Here is a 14,788-nt window from a genome sequence, read left to right on the forward strand (position 1 = left end):
CAAAAAGAGAATAGGTATATGGAATCCACAGTTAATTCCCAACTCATCTTGGTGTAAATTTTACCCTCTCCCCACCCCTAATAAACTTTTGGTTAGTAGACAATTAGCTAAATTTAACTTAATTTGATCTCCTTTTCCTTCCTTTATACATTCATAAACAGAGGGACTTAAAAAAAATAGTACAGTACACTAAAGCTAAAAGCAGAAATTGTCCAGATCAGAAGAAATGTGGGTGATTCACAACCAGGCTTTCACGTACAGAATATTTGATGGTTCTCCAGGCATGTTTTTAATATATCTGAACTAAGACGAAAATATTATTTGCAGATATGTCCACCCAAGAATCTAGGTCTGATTTTGTGTGTCTAAATGTAGTTTTCCTTGTTTAAATGGCTTACCCAGATAGTGCTTAAAATTATGATGCTCTGAATATAACCAGCCACAAATGCCTGGTGAATAGAAATTACTTTTTGTAAAAGAGAGAAAAGAAAAGATGCTTTGGGCATACTATCAGGGCATATCACCCTTTATTTGCAGTGTGAAATGACTTTTGTAATCTGTATTGTTGGATTACACAAAGGTATATGTAGTTAGATATGTACATAAGCCCAGGCAGCCTCACACCCCCTTGTGACCATACTAACATAGGCATATTATATGAATGTCACTAATTGTGCTATCCATACTCACCAACCCTGGTTGTAGACACTTTATACTTAAGTTGTCACTGTCAGCTTGCAACTTAGAAAGATATGCTTCACCTACACCAGGGAAACTTACCTTAGTAAACAGATTTCAAATCTGTGTGAATACATTAATACATTTTTCACTCTTGCTCTATTTTTTACTTGGTAGAAAGCTTAGCAGAGTGGCTTGAAAATAGTTTGCTTACAGTGCTTAGCCTCTGATTCTCCAATAGTACTACCTTCATAGTGGCCATAAAAACTTTTCATGTTCATGTTTATGAGTGGATCCCTCTATCATCTTCTCAGACCTACTCAATAATCTCACAGTTCCTTGGGTCTCCATCAGATGAGAACCTTTGGAGAGCAGTTGAGTTTAAAGTATTAGTAGTCAGGATACACACTAACTTTATTGACAGACCATTTGCAAAGACCCTTCCTTGTAGAGGTTTGCCACACCTGTCACCTTGTTCCAGCCTTCAGCATCCAAATGGCTTTCATGGAAACATAGATTAAAATGGGGTGGCATGACCAATCCATTTGGCCTTTTCAAAGAAAAGCTCTATTCTTTTAAGGGGAAAAGCATGTTATTCAACTTAACCTTCTTCAAAACTGTTTCTGTTGTGCAGAGTTTTTAGATGTAATCAGATACCAGCAGCTGAATTGATGTGTTATCTTCGATATGATTATTTAATATAGAATCACATTAGTTAATTCACAGGAATAACTCTCAGAGGTTGAAATCTTCCTTTGGTGGTCCTTCAAATTCTACCAGGTAATCAGTTACCTATTCTGCCTTGGCTTTTGGCAAATACACCAGAATTTCCAGAATAGTTTTGGTTTTAAATATTCTCAATGCACTTGTACTTGTTAGAATTTTTATCCCTGTTTTGTGTTCAAAAGGATGGTTATACCATGGAGGAAAGCCATGGGCTGAAGAGGCCCCTAGTAGCCATCTCTTTGGCATCAGCACCCTTGTTACTTGGTGCCTCCTCTGCCATCTCCCTCCCCAGCCCAGGCAGGTAACCCAGCCATGACTACCTCCCACACACATGGACTCAGCTGAAGCAAGCAGACCCTTCAGAAAGCTGATTTGCCCTGAGATAAAAGAGTCCAAAAACACAGCCAACCACTGTGAAGTGTAGCAGGACGAGTGTGAGGAGGTGGCTGAAATGTCACTGGCTGGAGCTGCAAGCCACACAGGACTCTAGTCCTGAAACATCTATCCAGTCTTTCAGGAGCATGAGGTTCATTCTGCTTCTGTGTTCCAAAAGGAAAAAAAAAAAAAAAAATGGCAGAAAGGGGGAAAGAGAAGATCATTCACCTATCCTGAACAGTAAAAAGAACATGCCCCAGAGGGGAAGGGAGTCAGAGCTACCAGTGACTGTGGCAATTAAATACCTGCTGTGTGCAATCCCTCTGGAGAAGCCAGGTCGCTGAGGCTTCAGTTCACAGGAAGGCACTCCTACACAGTCTTATGTGGGAGGCCTGAAAGCTCTGAGGCCCTTGACAGACGAGGTATCGTGGAGATGCGGTGCTTCCCACCATCCCATTGCTGTCGGGAACCGGAGTGATTCTTTGTAAGTGGAGCTTCTGTCTTCAGCCCGTTTGTCAGGCTCTGTGTTCCACATAGCTCTGTAGGCCACAATGCACACCTAGAACCGTACACTCCATGTAAGTGGAATGGCAAGCCTCTGCTCACTTCGCTCCCAGTATTTCTTCTCACACAGAAACCTGCCTTTCCAGAGGGCTGAGCCATGACCATCTGTATCCCTAGCACCTATCAAGAGCCTGACAGAAATGAAACCAGCAGCACTTAGCAGCTGTGCTCGGTTCTTCCCAAGTTATTTTACAACCTCCTCTACCTCTGGCAGAATAGAAACATTGATGTTTCTTCCTACTCACACAAATATTGGGAAGTGAGGATGAAATAAGACCAAAAGAGGAAAAGAAAAGTGACTCTCTGCCCCCCCACCCCCACCAGCAGCTGTATAGAGTAATGGGGATGGAGAAGAAAAGAGGCAGTGAGGAAAGCATGGTTAGGTGTTATCTGAGGGATTGTTTAATTAGGAGGGCAAATTATGTCCAAGCTCTGTAACAGCACTTATTTGCCTGACCAAAAAAACTTATGGAGACTGGACTCCTTCATAATAATACACTTAAAGCAAAGTCAGCAGGACCTCTGCTGGCTAACCCTTTTTTAGCTTTTGTTTGTATTTCTAGGTCTGCCTGACTTCCTTTTTCATTAGGCGTGTTCCATTCTACTGTCCCCAGGCTCACCCAGCGCTCCACCCACCCCAGGTCCTGTCAGTGGTTGGTAACATCACCCAGGGCTCAAGTTCTGTCTCCTCAAGCCCCCGAGGGAGAATGCCAGACTTGAGACACTATGAGCTTCCTCTGTTGTAAAGTGATGGTCTGATTCATATCTTGTGTGTAGTTTTTTGGTTTTGTTTCATTTTGTTTTTTAATCAAAGAGATGAAGTTGTCAAAATAACAAGCACTATGGAGAAAGCAGAGCATTCCCCACCTCTGCTTCCCAAGGATGGTGATGAAAAAAACATTGATGGGAGTGTTGAGGTCATTCTGGCATAATTTGTCAACATCCTTATCTTAATTGTTCTCTCTTCTCATAGGACTTCTTATCAACTCTTTTCAGTTAGTCATCTTTGCTAGTTAATAGCCCTGATCTATAGCTCTAATCCCTCCAAGATTTTCATTAATGTTTCAGTAAGTTCTCCCAGAAACAGATCTTAAAAAAAAAAAAAAAAAAGGTTTAATCATAAAAGGAACTAAAGGCAATTATGATGTCACCTCTTCCATTTTCTGAGCTCATATGAAAGTTAACACTCTATAAAGTCTGACTTGTTTTGGTTCAGTGTTCAGGGAAAATATGACATAGTCAGCAGCCATAATAGAGCAAAAGAGCAGCCAGGATACAAGCATAAAAAAATCTAAAAAGTATGCTAGCCAGCATCCAGTTCACATCATGAATAGCCAAGACCCAGCTTACCCAAACAGGTGTCAACTTCAATTGACTGAAAAACATGACACGGAGCTCGTTCATTGGCAGAAACCCCAGTTACATGGGCACTGATTAATAATATTTGTGTGTGTGTCTGTCTGTCTAAATATCTAACTATTTGCTGCTGAAAACAAACAGCCCCATTCCACATCTAGCCTTTCATACTGAATAAGCAACTTCAGTCTCTGCAGTTAGGACAAGGGTCACATTTTTTCCTGTGCCTGAATTCTTCATCAGCTAAAGGCTATTCCTAAGCTCCTAGCCCTGGCAACATTCTTCTGTTTAAGAAAGCTAGTTAACAGAAGTGTTGATTCACTGGTTTCTTGACTATAGAGCTTGTCTTCTCTGCCACCTCCTCATCAGACAGCTTACAGGAGAAAAGTTTTATCCTTTCTACATCAACCTCTTGGGTCCTCAAAGAGCCCAATAAACGGATTGAAGTGTACAGATCTTACAGGCCTCTGCCAGTAATGTTTTTAACCTCCTTCCAAGCTCTAAGAAGCAACAGGGGCTTTGATTTCAAAAGGATAACCACAGTACTTGCCAGTAGCACACTGCATGGAATTAAAGGTGTACTGTCTAACTGTAGCACCTCAGTGAATGTTGATCACTGGCCTAGGGAGTGAGGGTTATCATTGCTCAGGGGGGTTTTGGTGTGCTGTTGTTTGTATTTTTACCATGATTGTCGGTTACAGCTTCATAGTTTCATTTTAATTTCATGTTGCTTTCATTGGTATGCTAGCTGCATGCACTTGCTATTTGTTGTACTTGTCAAATGATTCTCTAACTTCCTTTGGAAAGCACTAATGAAAAGTGCTGTTTCTCTTCTCTATTGTTGGGTTTTTTGTAAAGTTGCTCAAATGCTCTCAGGTATGGCGGCTCTGAATGGAGGACTTGGCGCCACGGGCTTGACGAATGGCACAGCGGGCACCATGGACGCCCTCACCCAGGCCTACTCAGGGATTCAGCAGTACGCAGCCGCGGCACTGCCCACTCTGTACAGCCAGAGCTTGCTGCAGCAGCAGAGCGCAGCAGGCAGCCAGAAGGAAGGTATGTGCTGCCCTCGGCCCCGGGCACCCCTGGTGTGGCCAGCCCGACAGGCAACATTCGCCTTCAGAGCTACTTTTCAAAGAAACTAGACTGAGCTAAAAAGCAATAGTTTTATTTCTACTGTTCATGGTTTTTCATTCAAGGAACCTGATCGTCTTAAATCATTTGATTCAATCTTTCCTGTTCAGACTTATATTTACCTTTTGATTTAATTTTTCATCTACCTCAAGATGGCTTTCTCACACACTGTGTGTTTATATGCAATTGCTTAGTGATTATTGCCATCAAAAAATTGCCAGGAACCCCCTCTCCCAAATCAGCATTATTTCTCCCCTTACACAAAACTCTTCATCAGTGGGAATGAGGAAGTGATCCAGTCCTTTGTGGGTGATGCACTCTGTCCAGCCCGTCACAGGTTTCGCAGAGTCCACACATGCTATGACTGTGGAGCTTGCCTCTTAGCAGGCCGTGTTTCCAGCTATATGATACTATCCACTGTTAGGATTGACTTGGTCTTTAATTGGGGGCCTTCTGGGGAATAGCAAATAAGTGATTGATTGCATTGCTTCTCTGCCAGTAAAGCAAAATGAATGTCAGGAAGTTAAAGTTCAGAATAAATTAAAGCTAATTATAAAATAGTTAATGAGCTAGTCGAAATAGGAAGAGTTTGTCTCTTTTTCTTTCTTCCTTTTGGTTTCTTCTTCCTTAATTGAAGTTGTTGTAAAAGCAGAACCTTCAACATTGTTTTTATTCTCTTTCTGTCTTGTTAAGAATATGGGATAGGACGCTAGAATGGGGAAGTACTGTTGAAGAATTTTGTCTCATTTCTTCTCTTTAACCCTTACCCCATAATTCCAAACAGTTTTTGTCTAAATACTTCAACTTTAAACATGGTATTCTATAGAGAAATAGAATAGTTTTACTTTACAAAGTTGTGAATTTTTTAAAGGGGATACAGCTTTAAAGATACTCATGTGTAAAAAAAAAAAAAATCTCCGAGGTTTATAAACAAGCTTTAAAAGATACAGTATTCCCTCACTTATCACAGGTATTACGTTCTAGACCCCCTCCGCGAGGTAGGAACCTTACATTTATTCTACACTCTTAAACCTACGTAACTTTAACAGCATACGTATACAGTACTGCAAAATCCCACGAGATAGCAAAAAATCCATGATATATAATTAAATATATTTTTAAAAATCCCGTGATACAGTGAAGCCGTGGTAAGTGAACCACGATATAGAGAGGGACTACTGATGAAAAGTAACTTAGATTTTCACATTTCAACTTTCTCTGTACTTAGTTGTGACTGTTGTAAATTTTTTACAACATGCACAACTGTTCAGACAACTGTTCCCCCAGGCGTGTGGAGATGCAATGTCATAAATACACAACTTCATAAAGAAAAGCCTGTTTTGAGGTCCCTTTGTCTCGAGTCTGACTACAGTGGTGACAAATAAGAGCAACAGGGGGGTGCTGTAAGATAATGCCTTCCTCAGAAGGGACCATGAAAGCCAGCTCTCCTGCTTGTGTTGTACTACCCTCTCCGTTATCCAGCAGCACCTTACAGCAAACTATAGAGCCCGTGTTGCTGGGAAAATGTCACCAGAACACTCAAAATGTAGCAGTTTAAGGATAGAGTCTGGGCCTTGAAACATTTTGCTCAGCTGCTTTACTGCAGCCCACTGCCTTAAATGTAGTCCCCCTGCCTTGAGTTTTCGGGATTGCTTATGCAGTAATTAACCCTCTGGGACTGATATAAAACAGTTCGAAATGACAATTACCAACTCCAGATTATGTATATTTAGGTATACAGGCTTCCGGTAGCATGGTGCAGGGTTTGTTTGCTGGTGGTGTTTTTGTTGTTGTTTTTAATCATATCTCACTTTCTCATACCTTCTCCTCATCTAGTTAACATGAGCTCAAGAAATGTAAACCACCTTAATATTAGTTTAACTAAAATAATGTAAAAGGCAAGTTATACTGGGAAAGAAAAAAATCTCATCAAAATCTCATAATGAATTGTACCAAATAGGTTTTTAGATTTAGTTCTGTCCTTCAGTCAAGAGAGGTGAAAGTCAGCTTGGTATATTTAGTCATGTACCCTGGTGTGTATTATCCCAGAGGAACATGAGCCAGTCTGACTTTGTAAAGCATATGGTTTTAAATCTTCTGAAGGGTTGTGTTCTCCCTACTGCTCTAAGTCCAGGAAAATTGACCCCCTTTCTTGCCTAAATACCCTCCAGCCTCTTTCCCACATTCCCATCTTCCCATGTTTGCAGGAGGCAAGTCACACACACAAGTAGGAAGAGCCTCCAACACCCAACAGGAAGCAGGGAAGCTGGTAGTCTAGTACAGACGCCCCAGCGCTGTAGGCTGGAGCAAGCGCCCTGTTAGAAAGGCAAAATGTGAATACCAACCAGCGGAGACCAGCAACATAACAAAGAACACTAACAGGTTAAATAACATGTACTAGGAGAAATATGAGGAATGTGTGATTTGTCAGCTGGCTTTTACTAAAGGGAAAGGTGAGGTGGATAGGTGGAATTCTCAGTTTTTTTTCACTTTTTACCCTTGGCATTTATGGCAGTAGCCTCCTGCCTTGCACACAAGAAGAGGTTTTCCATGTCAACTTTTTTTCATTTGAATGTTAACAACGTTGGTGGTTTGCAGAATCAAACTATTGACTGGTGATGGAAAAAAATGGGATCTGTAGTAGGTGGGGTGGCATTTTTCCTGGGAAAATGACGGCTACAAGGACAAAGCCTCCTTGGGTTCACCTGTCTTCGTAGCTTCTTGATCCCCCTATCTGGCAGGGACACGTTCCAAAGGTAGAGCAGTCTAGAATGCCAGGATTATCCAGGCGTAGGCAGTAAATTTGCACTTTTCTCCTCAAGTTTTGGGAGGTGAGATGACTTCACAATTCAGATAAGATGCCATCAGTCTCACGTGTGAGTTTGGGTCTTTTATTTGAAAGGAACGTCAAAGCTGGATAGTATCAGACTTGTCCAGGCTGGGCATGGCATGGTACACACTGAACATCCATTTCCAGTGTTTTGGTTTTATATCTATTCATAGTTTGCATTTTAAAGAATTTTTTTAAACCAGGAAACATTTGGGGATCCAAGTCTGCAACTTTAAATACAGACTGCCTCCTTTGCACTGGCTGTGGATATGTCCATGGAAATAGTGAGCGACCTAGAAAGGTAAAGTGGTCATGTTGACCCTTAAGAACTGCTTTGCCTCTGGCTTCAGAAGTTTGCCTCAAGAAGTTTTCCTCATGAAAAGCCCCATTCATCAGAACACTTATTTTATAATTTTTTTTTTTGTAGGAAGAAACTGGTTTGACTTTTCTTTGCATAGATATTCATCTTTTTATTTATAAAGTTTATTTTACCCCATTTAAATTTTTGTGTGACCCGTTCCCATGGACTCCCACCCACTGCATCTTGTCCCCTGGAGCTTCACAGTAAGGTAGCCAGTCCTGGTTCCTCCTGTGAATGCCAGTTACGTAAGGTTCCATATACCAGCTGCAGAGGTTCATTCACCAATTTTATGAGTTCCCTTCCCTCCCAGATACTATGCCCAGAACATAGAACATCCTAGAGGCCTCACCAGAACCATCTGGGAAAGAATGTGCAACTAGTCCTAGCGCTTGGAAAGCACCCTTGCCTGTTATATTTTAGAAGATGATTACCTTCCATCAGGTCATTTGGATTCCCACCTTTCTCCATTTTTGCTTCTTTTAACCTTCAGATAGTTCTTGTGCAGGTGGCTAGAGATAAGAGAGAATGAAATGGAAAGGAACTTGGGAGATCTTACCTCTCTAACCAGTATAGCTCAACTCTTCCTCACTCTGCCTTTGTTTCTTGTATTTCTAGAAAGTGATGGGTAAGAGTAAGGTGTCAGGCTTAGCTTAGTCTTTGATTAGCTGCTGCATCTCATCCCTTCATTTCCAAGGCTATCTCCCAGTGGTATAATTCCTATTACAGTTGTAAAACTCTACCTACCTATTTTTCCCTGCCTTGACTCATTGCCAGTCATTTCTAATAAAGATGATTATTAGACTGTGTGTTAAGAGATTTGGCAAATCAAAACTGGATGGATAATTAGGTAAATGATTGAGAAATCCAAGCAGCATTACTGTTATAGCCATTATTCTCAATTGCTGCAATTTGTTTAGAACAAACAGGACACTTTCTTCTCTGAAAGACATTATATGCATACTGCAAAACACAGCCATCCAGGCAAAACCCATGCCTGCACTCTCTTCCCCGACTCTATCCTATGACCACCACCCATGAAGAGATTGAAATATTGCTCATGTGCAGCAAGCAGATGTGAGCCCCAGAAGATTATCAGTGAAAAGGAAGCCTTTCTTAACCAGTGTTTCTGAGGAAGTGATGAAACCCTAAAACATGTTCCTAAAAGACACACTGGCACATGACATTTTATCCATCTATTTTGTCCTCTTTCAGTTTGAGGGAAAGCCAGATGCTTAGCCTAGCTGTTATTAAAGCATTCCTAAGAGGCTTTGGGAACTAAGAAGCAAAGAATACCTTACTCTGATTTTTGTTTCCTCTTTAGGTCCAGAGGGTGCAAACCTCTTTATTTACCACCTTCCACAAGAGTTTGGAGACCAGGACATTCTGCAGATGTTCATGCCTTTTGGAAATGTTATCTCTGCTAAAGTCTTCATTGACAAACAGACCAATCTGAGCAAGTGTTTTGGTATGCAAAAGAAACCAAGCTAGAATATTATAGCACATCCCCAAGGGAGGAGTTATGGGAAGGAAGATGTAAATAGCAGATACTTTAGAAGTCAGGATAGGGCCTTCCCTGTGTGCTGGTGTTACCTGGTTCTCTGGATCCATATAAGCAGACTGGGCAAAGTTGTTTAATCAAAAAAAAAAAAAAAAAAAAGGAAGGGGCTGTAGGATCTGGAAAATTATACCAAATGCCCATACATTAGGTAATGTTATATACTGTACTATGGACATATCTTGCTACATATGTCTACTACTTGGTCATTGTAGAGCAACAGTAGTTCCTTCAAATTTCATACATTGAACCACAAACTCTACCCAGATGGGAGTCAGTTAATGAACTGGAGTGTAGGCTGTCCTGATCATAATGGCACTGCAACCATTTTACCACTAATTTCTCTGCCGGGTTCAGTGTGACTAAGCCACTATGGATGTGGTGACACACTGTACTGGGGCCTACTGTTCAGCATCTCTATACACTGCACACAAGTGCACACATCCCCCTAGTAGGGGAGAGGCCTGACCGCCCACCCCACTGCAGCTCCAGGAGCACAGTGGGTCACTGCTTAACATATTTTCAGTTCACATGTGGCGCCGCATCATGCTGGGATGATAGACCCTTGCAGGGACTGCCTGGGTGGATGTACAGCATGGAGGTGCAGGTATTCTGAGCATGGGAAACCCAGCTCCTCAGCGGCCAAAGCTGTCATGCCCTCCTTCTTCAAGCAGCCAAGCCTTGGCCTCCCTAGGAATACTTCTGCTCCATAAGAGTAAGGCAGGCTCACTGCATGCACTAAGGTTTTATACCAAAAGGAGAGCATTTGTTGCATTATTGCTTGTTTTATTTTTTCAAACCCTTTTAGTCCCCAGAGTAATTTAGAGGCAGAATGTTCAGAGTATGTATTACTCACTTGACAAATTCTGGCCCAATTTGAGAAAGAACATTTGCTTGAGTCACCCCTCCAATTTACTAATTCATGTTGGGAGTAGGTATTCAGAGTAGCATAAAACAAAATAAAGTAGTTTACATGTGGGCCAGAGGAAATACAAATAGAATTGTATGGTGTGAAGTAAAACAGCAAAGGTAGGGTGGTACTCAGCCAAAAACTCAAACTTAGTATCTGGCTGACTGATAATGGGCAACCAGTATGTTTTGGCTTCAAAAACTTCATTATCATAATGTCTTTCTAATTTCTGTGCGACTGCCCAGGAAGGTCTGAAGCTTCTGTTGTTAGGGGAATTCGTATGTCAACCATTTAAGTCACTGTTTTTTACACAAGTGGAAAGGCTGTCAGCCTGAACCCATTACACTATTGCTACTGCTGCAGCAAGTCCATCAACCCCCGTGTAATGGTTCAGAAGAGAGTGAAATGGAGTTGGTTGTTATATAAGGTGCATGTGTTTCAGTATGAACTTACCTTCGGGAGCTTCCCTGCAGTTTTTGAGCCAGATTTTTATATTCCTCATTGCCAGACAATGTCCTAGGCTTATCTGGAGATTGAAAAAGGATTGAGCTTCATGGTTGGATTTTCAGAAAATATTTATTGCTTTTAAAAGAGCTCATATCAGCCCACAAGCTACTTAATCAATGTGTTCATAATAATGCAAGTTATAGCGATGAGTACCAGCAGACAATTGCGTTTAGTTTAATGGACAATGTTTTCAGTTTTTACTAAAAGCCAATGCATCCTATACCAAGGTCTTTCAGGAGCCAGTTTAATTCCTGGGGCCCAGGGTTGCTAGGCAGAGGGTAATAACCCCATTCTTTTGTTTTAACCTCTTGGCCAGGTTTTGTTAACCATTGCACTCCTGACCCATTTCCATTCTTTAATCATCTTGCTACTTCTGGATGAAAACCCACAGGGAAAGGATCAAGGATCTTAGATTCAGGATCACATTTATTTGGAATTAGATTTCAAAAATGTAAACCACCATTTTGCAATACAGCCTGCCTATGAGAAACCTTATACCATATATTCATGTTCATCTGCTGAGAACTCTGCTCAAGGTATTTTATATCCTTTCCTTCCTCCTCTAGTTTGAAAAGGAATTTTCTTTAACTTTTTAATAGTAGGTATATGGAAAAGCTTAATGTAGAACCTTCTGAACAGCTGATGTTCAAAACTGAAATGCAATTAGTATAATAGCTTTGTTTCACACCAAAAGTACGTAGGGACTATACAAGCTCAACACTTTTGCATCCACATTGCAGGCACCACCACCACCTGCCCCATCTCACCCCCTGGTGTTAGAACAAAATATATGATCGGAATTCTGTTTCTTGGACTTTGCAGAGCATTATCAGTTCTTTTTCAAAGACATGCCCTCCCTATCGTTTTTTGGTGGCAAGTGTTAGAATAGAGAAGAGTACTGGGAACTCTGTTAGGATGGTTGTTAAGCCCTGGGCTGTTTAGATTGCTTATTCCCCAAGACTCTTGGGACTACAAAGGTAGCAATTTCAATTCTTTTGAATTCGGTGGAATTTTGAAAATGGAAGTTGAGATAAGGAAGAAGGCCCAGCATTTCCCCTGCATCCCTACGTGCCTCTCAGTAATAACTCTAAAATGTTAAAAATCAAGTTATAAATTATTCTAGCGTTAACCCCATCCTATAGCCAAACAAGTGTGGGCTCTATGAGACAGATGAAGTAGAATGAAAGGTGGGGGAGGGGGTGTCTCTGGCAGCACACCCTGTAAGCCAGTGCTTTCATTAGTTATCTTGCCTTCTTAAGTTCAACCTGGCTGGGACACATGAGCCTCTGGGGGCCCTTTCAGCCCTGCATATTTATCCACCATTTAACTGAGCAGCACTTACTCATGTACCTGGGGCTCTTGCAGAAGGGTTCCACGGGACTTTAAACACAAGTGGATTTGACTGAAGTCAGTAAGCAAAGAGACTAAATTTACTCAAACAACTGAGTTGGAGATTTTAGCGTTCTGCCAAGGGGTTTTTCTCATCAAATCCAATCACCTGTCCAGCTAGCCTTTTCATTGCTTCTCAGTGGACATTTCCAGTGTTGCCCATAAAGTGTGCCCTGTTTGTCCATGGGATTGGCACATGTGACCATTCAGTTACACTGTCCAGGGGGCCCTGGCTCCCCTGCTCTATCCACGGCCTCTCCATCTTGACTTCCGCCTTCCTTCCCCTTCTATTTTCCAGGTTTTGTTAGCTACGACAATCCAGTGTCTGCGCAAGCTGCTATCCAGGCTATGAACGGCTTTCAGATTGGCATGAAACGCTTGAAGGTCCAGCTGAAGCGCTCCAAAAACGACAGCAAACCTTACTGATCCTAACCCCAGAGGCTCCCTGCTCTTGTTTTAGCTTTCTTAGGGTAAGTCCCACGAGCCAGCCTGTTCTCAACAGGAAAGGCAGAGGAGGACCACATTGCCAACTTTCACCAAGAGAGACGGTTATTTTTACAATAAGGCCTCCATTTTCCCCTCCCACCCCTCACCTAGTTCGCCATATTTAAAACTTGGGCTACCTTGTTTCTATCGAGTAAACTCCTCCAGTTGTGCCACTGTATTCTCCTTTGTTTTGCAATTTGAATCTCCTTTTATCTTTTCTGTTTTTTTGTTTTTGTTTTTGTTTTTTGCTTCTTTAAAGGAAAACATACACAAATAAATGACAGCTTGGTAATTTAAAAGGCAAACAAAAGCTAATGTGCAATTCTAACTCAGAGACCCCCCCCCTGGTGCCCTGAGAGCACTGCCTGGAGAATTTGCCCCTCCTTCCTGCTTACCCCACGAGGGCACCAGCTGGGTAGAGGTCAAGGTGGTGGCCTAGAGCAAGAGAAAAGCCAGGAGAAGCACTTAAAACAATACAAATGTCTTTCCACTACATTTGGTTTGCTTTAATAAGTAGGATTTTACTTTAGGGTTCAAAGAAACATGACATTTATTGGTCAGGTTATTACACTGGTTGTCTATTTTGTTATTGTTTTTAGTTTTAGAAAGGATTAATGTAAAAAGATTTAGAGATCTGTTTCTTAAAGCTACAGGGTTTAAAAATAAAATAAAAATGAATGAAAATACTTGATGTTTCTTGAAAGATAAATTTAATAATAAATAATACATAAATAATACATAAATAAAAAAGAAAGCCACAGGCCTGTAAATTTTATTTGTAAAAAAAGCATTTCTATTTTTGTACAAAATTTTTACTGCCTCAGAAATAATGGAAGTTATTTATTGCCTATTGTTAACTTATTGGGTACCTAAAGAGCAGTTCTCTGTGCTAGCTAGATCCTGTTGAAGTAGTCTCTAAAGGAATCGTTCTAGGAATGGGCTTTTTTTCACTGTTGAACCCTAGGCCTAAAATTTCATGCTTTATCCTCTTGTTGTTTGTATCTGTCTGATTATTTTGTTTGTAACTTCCATTATCTAGTTTACAGTTCAGTTGTCTGACTTTCCCCTTATGTTACATTTGTTGAAACTGGATCCTCCCCAGTCCCTTGCCAGCCCCTCACCCCAAAACACCTGGAATCCATCCCCTCTCCCTCTCCGGATGGATTCTCTTGGGGTTCCATTGTGCTGTGGATAAAGAGTGTAAGAAATGCAAATTATGTGGATGGCTCGCAGACTCCCTAATGACCTAAGATTTGCATTAGTTTTTCTCCTGCACCCTTAAAAGTGATTTTGTTGCTGCTGCGTAGATTCTGTGTAACTTTTTACTCTCCCTTGTTTTCTCCCTAGACATCTTCATGCCCGTTAGTTCACCGTTTGCCTAGCATGTCCCTGTGGCGTCTCAAAAAAAGTTTCATCGTCCCGTCATTGTTTCTGATGTCTTTCTGACCTCACATCATATTTGGTTCTCCTACTGACCTTTGATCTAGTTTGACCTTTGAAATTTGCATGTGACCTCATCTAGCTATGAATTCTGGGAAGTCAATGTGAAAAACATTGCTGCATTCACGCAAGACTGAAATTTATTATTAGAAAAATTATTAATAGAAAAAAACCTGTGGCAAAATGTTTTTTTTTTTTGTTTGTTTTTTTCCTTTTCATAAAACAGACTTGAAAGTATTATACAGGGATTGGCATTCTTCCCGGTCACTGGTAACAATAGCAATATGTGTCCAGGGACACAGAATGTTGGTTTCTAACAGACTACTTCCAAAAACAGTTTGAGAAAAAAAACTGTCTGATTTTAAGTCTCTAGAGGTCTGTAATAGTTTTTACATTTTTCAGGCAGTGTAAAGTTTTTTGATAAGGCCATTTTAGGTGGCTCACTTTCTCATTAAGATATATATAGAACCACTTTTT

General features: G+C 41.0%; 1 protein-coding gene across 9 annotated transcripts in view; it reads left to right on the forward strand.

Moving 5' to 3' along the window:
- CELF2 (CUGBP Elav-like family member 2) overlaps nucleotides 1-14,485 on the forward strand; it is a 402,001-nt gene extending 387,516 nt beyond the window's left edge. For 6 of the 9 annotated variants that reach the window (XM_090266503.1, XM_090266499.1, XM_090266498.1 and 3 more), the window contains 3 exons: nucleotides 4,576-4,755; nucleotides 9,346-9,489; nucleotides 12,684-13,049. In XM_090266503.1, coding sequence (XP_090122629.1) covers nucleotides 4,576-4,755; nucleotides 9,346-9,489; nucleotides 12,684-12,811 — 452 coding nt within the window. In that variant the 3' untranslated portion in view covers nucleotides 12,812-13,049. Of the gene's footprint in view, nucleotides 1-4,557; nucleotides 4,756-9,345; nucleotides 9,490-12,683; nucleotides 13,050-14,218 lie in introns of those variants that run through there. The other 3 variants (XM_090266496.1, XM_090266500.1, XM_090266497.1) reach the window with 2 other exon arrangements.
- Nucleotides 14,486-14,788: the final 303 nt, after the last annotated feature.

Source organism: Furipterus horrens, unplaced genomic scaffold, assembly GCF_987537825.1.
Source record: "Furipterus horrens unplaced genomic scaffold, mFurHor1.1.pri manual_scaffold_2, whole genome shotgun sequence".
NCBI lineage: Eukaryota > Metazoa > Chordata > Mammalia > Chiroptera > Furipteridae > Furipterus > Furipterus horrens.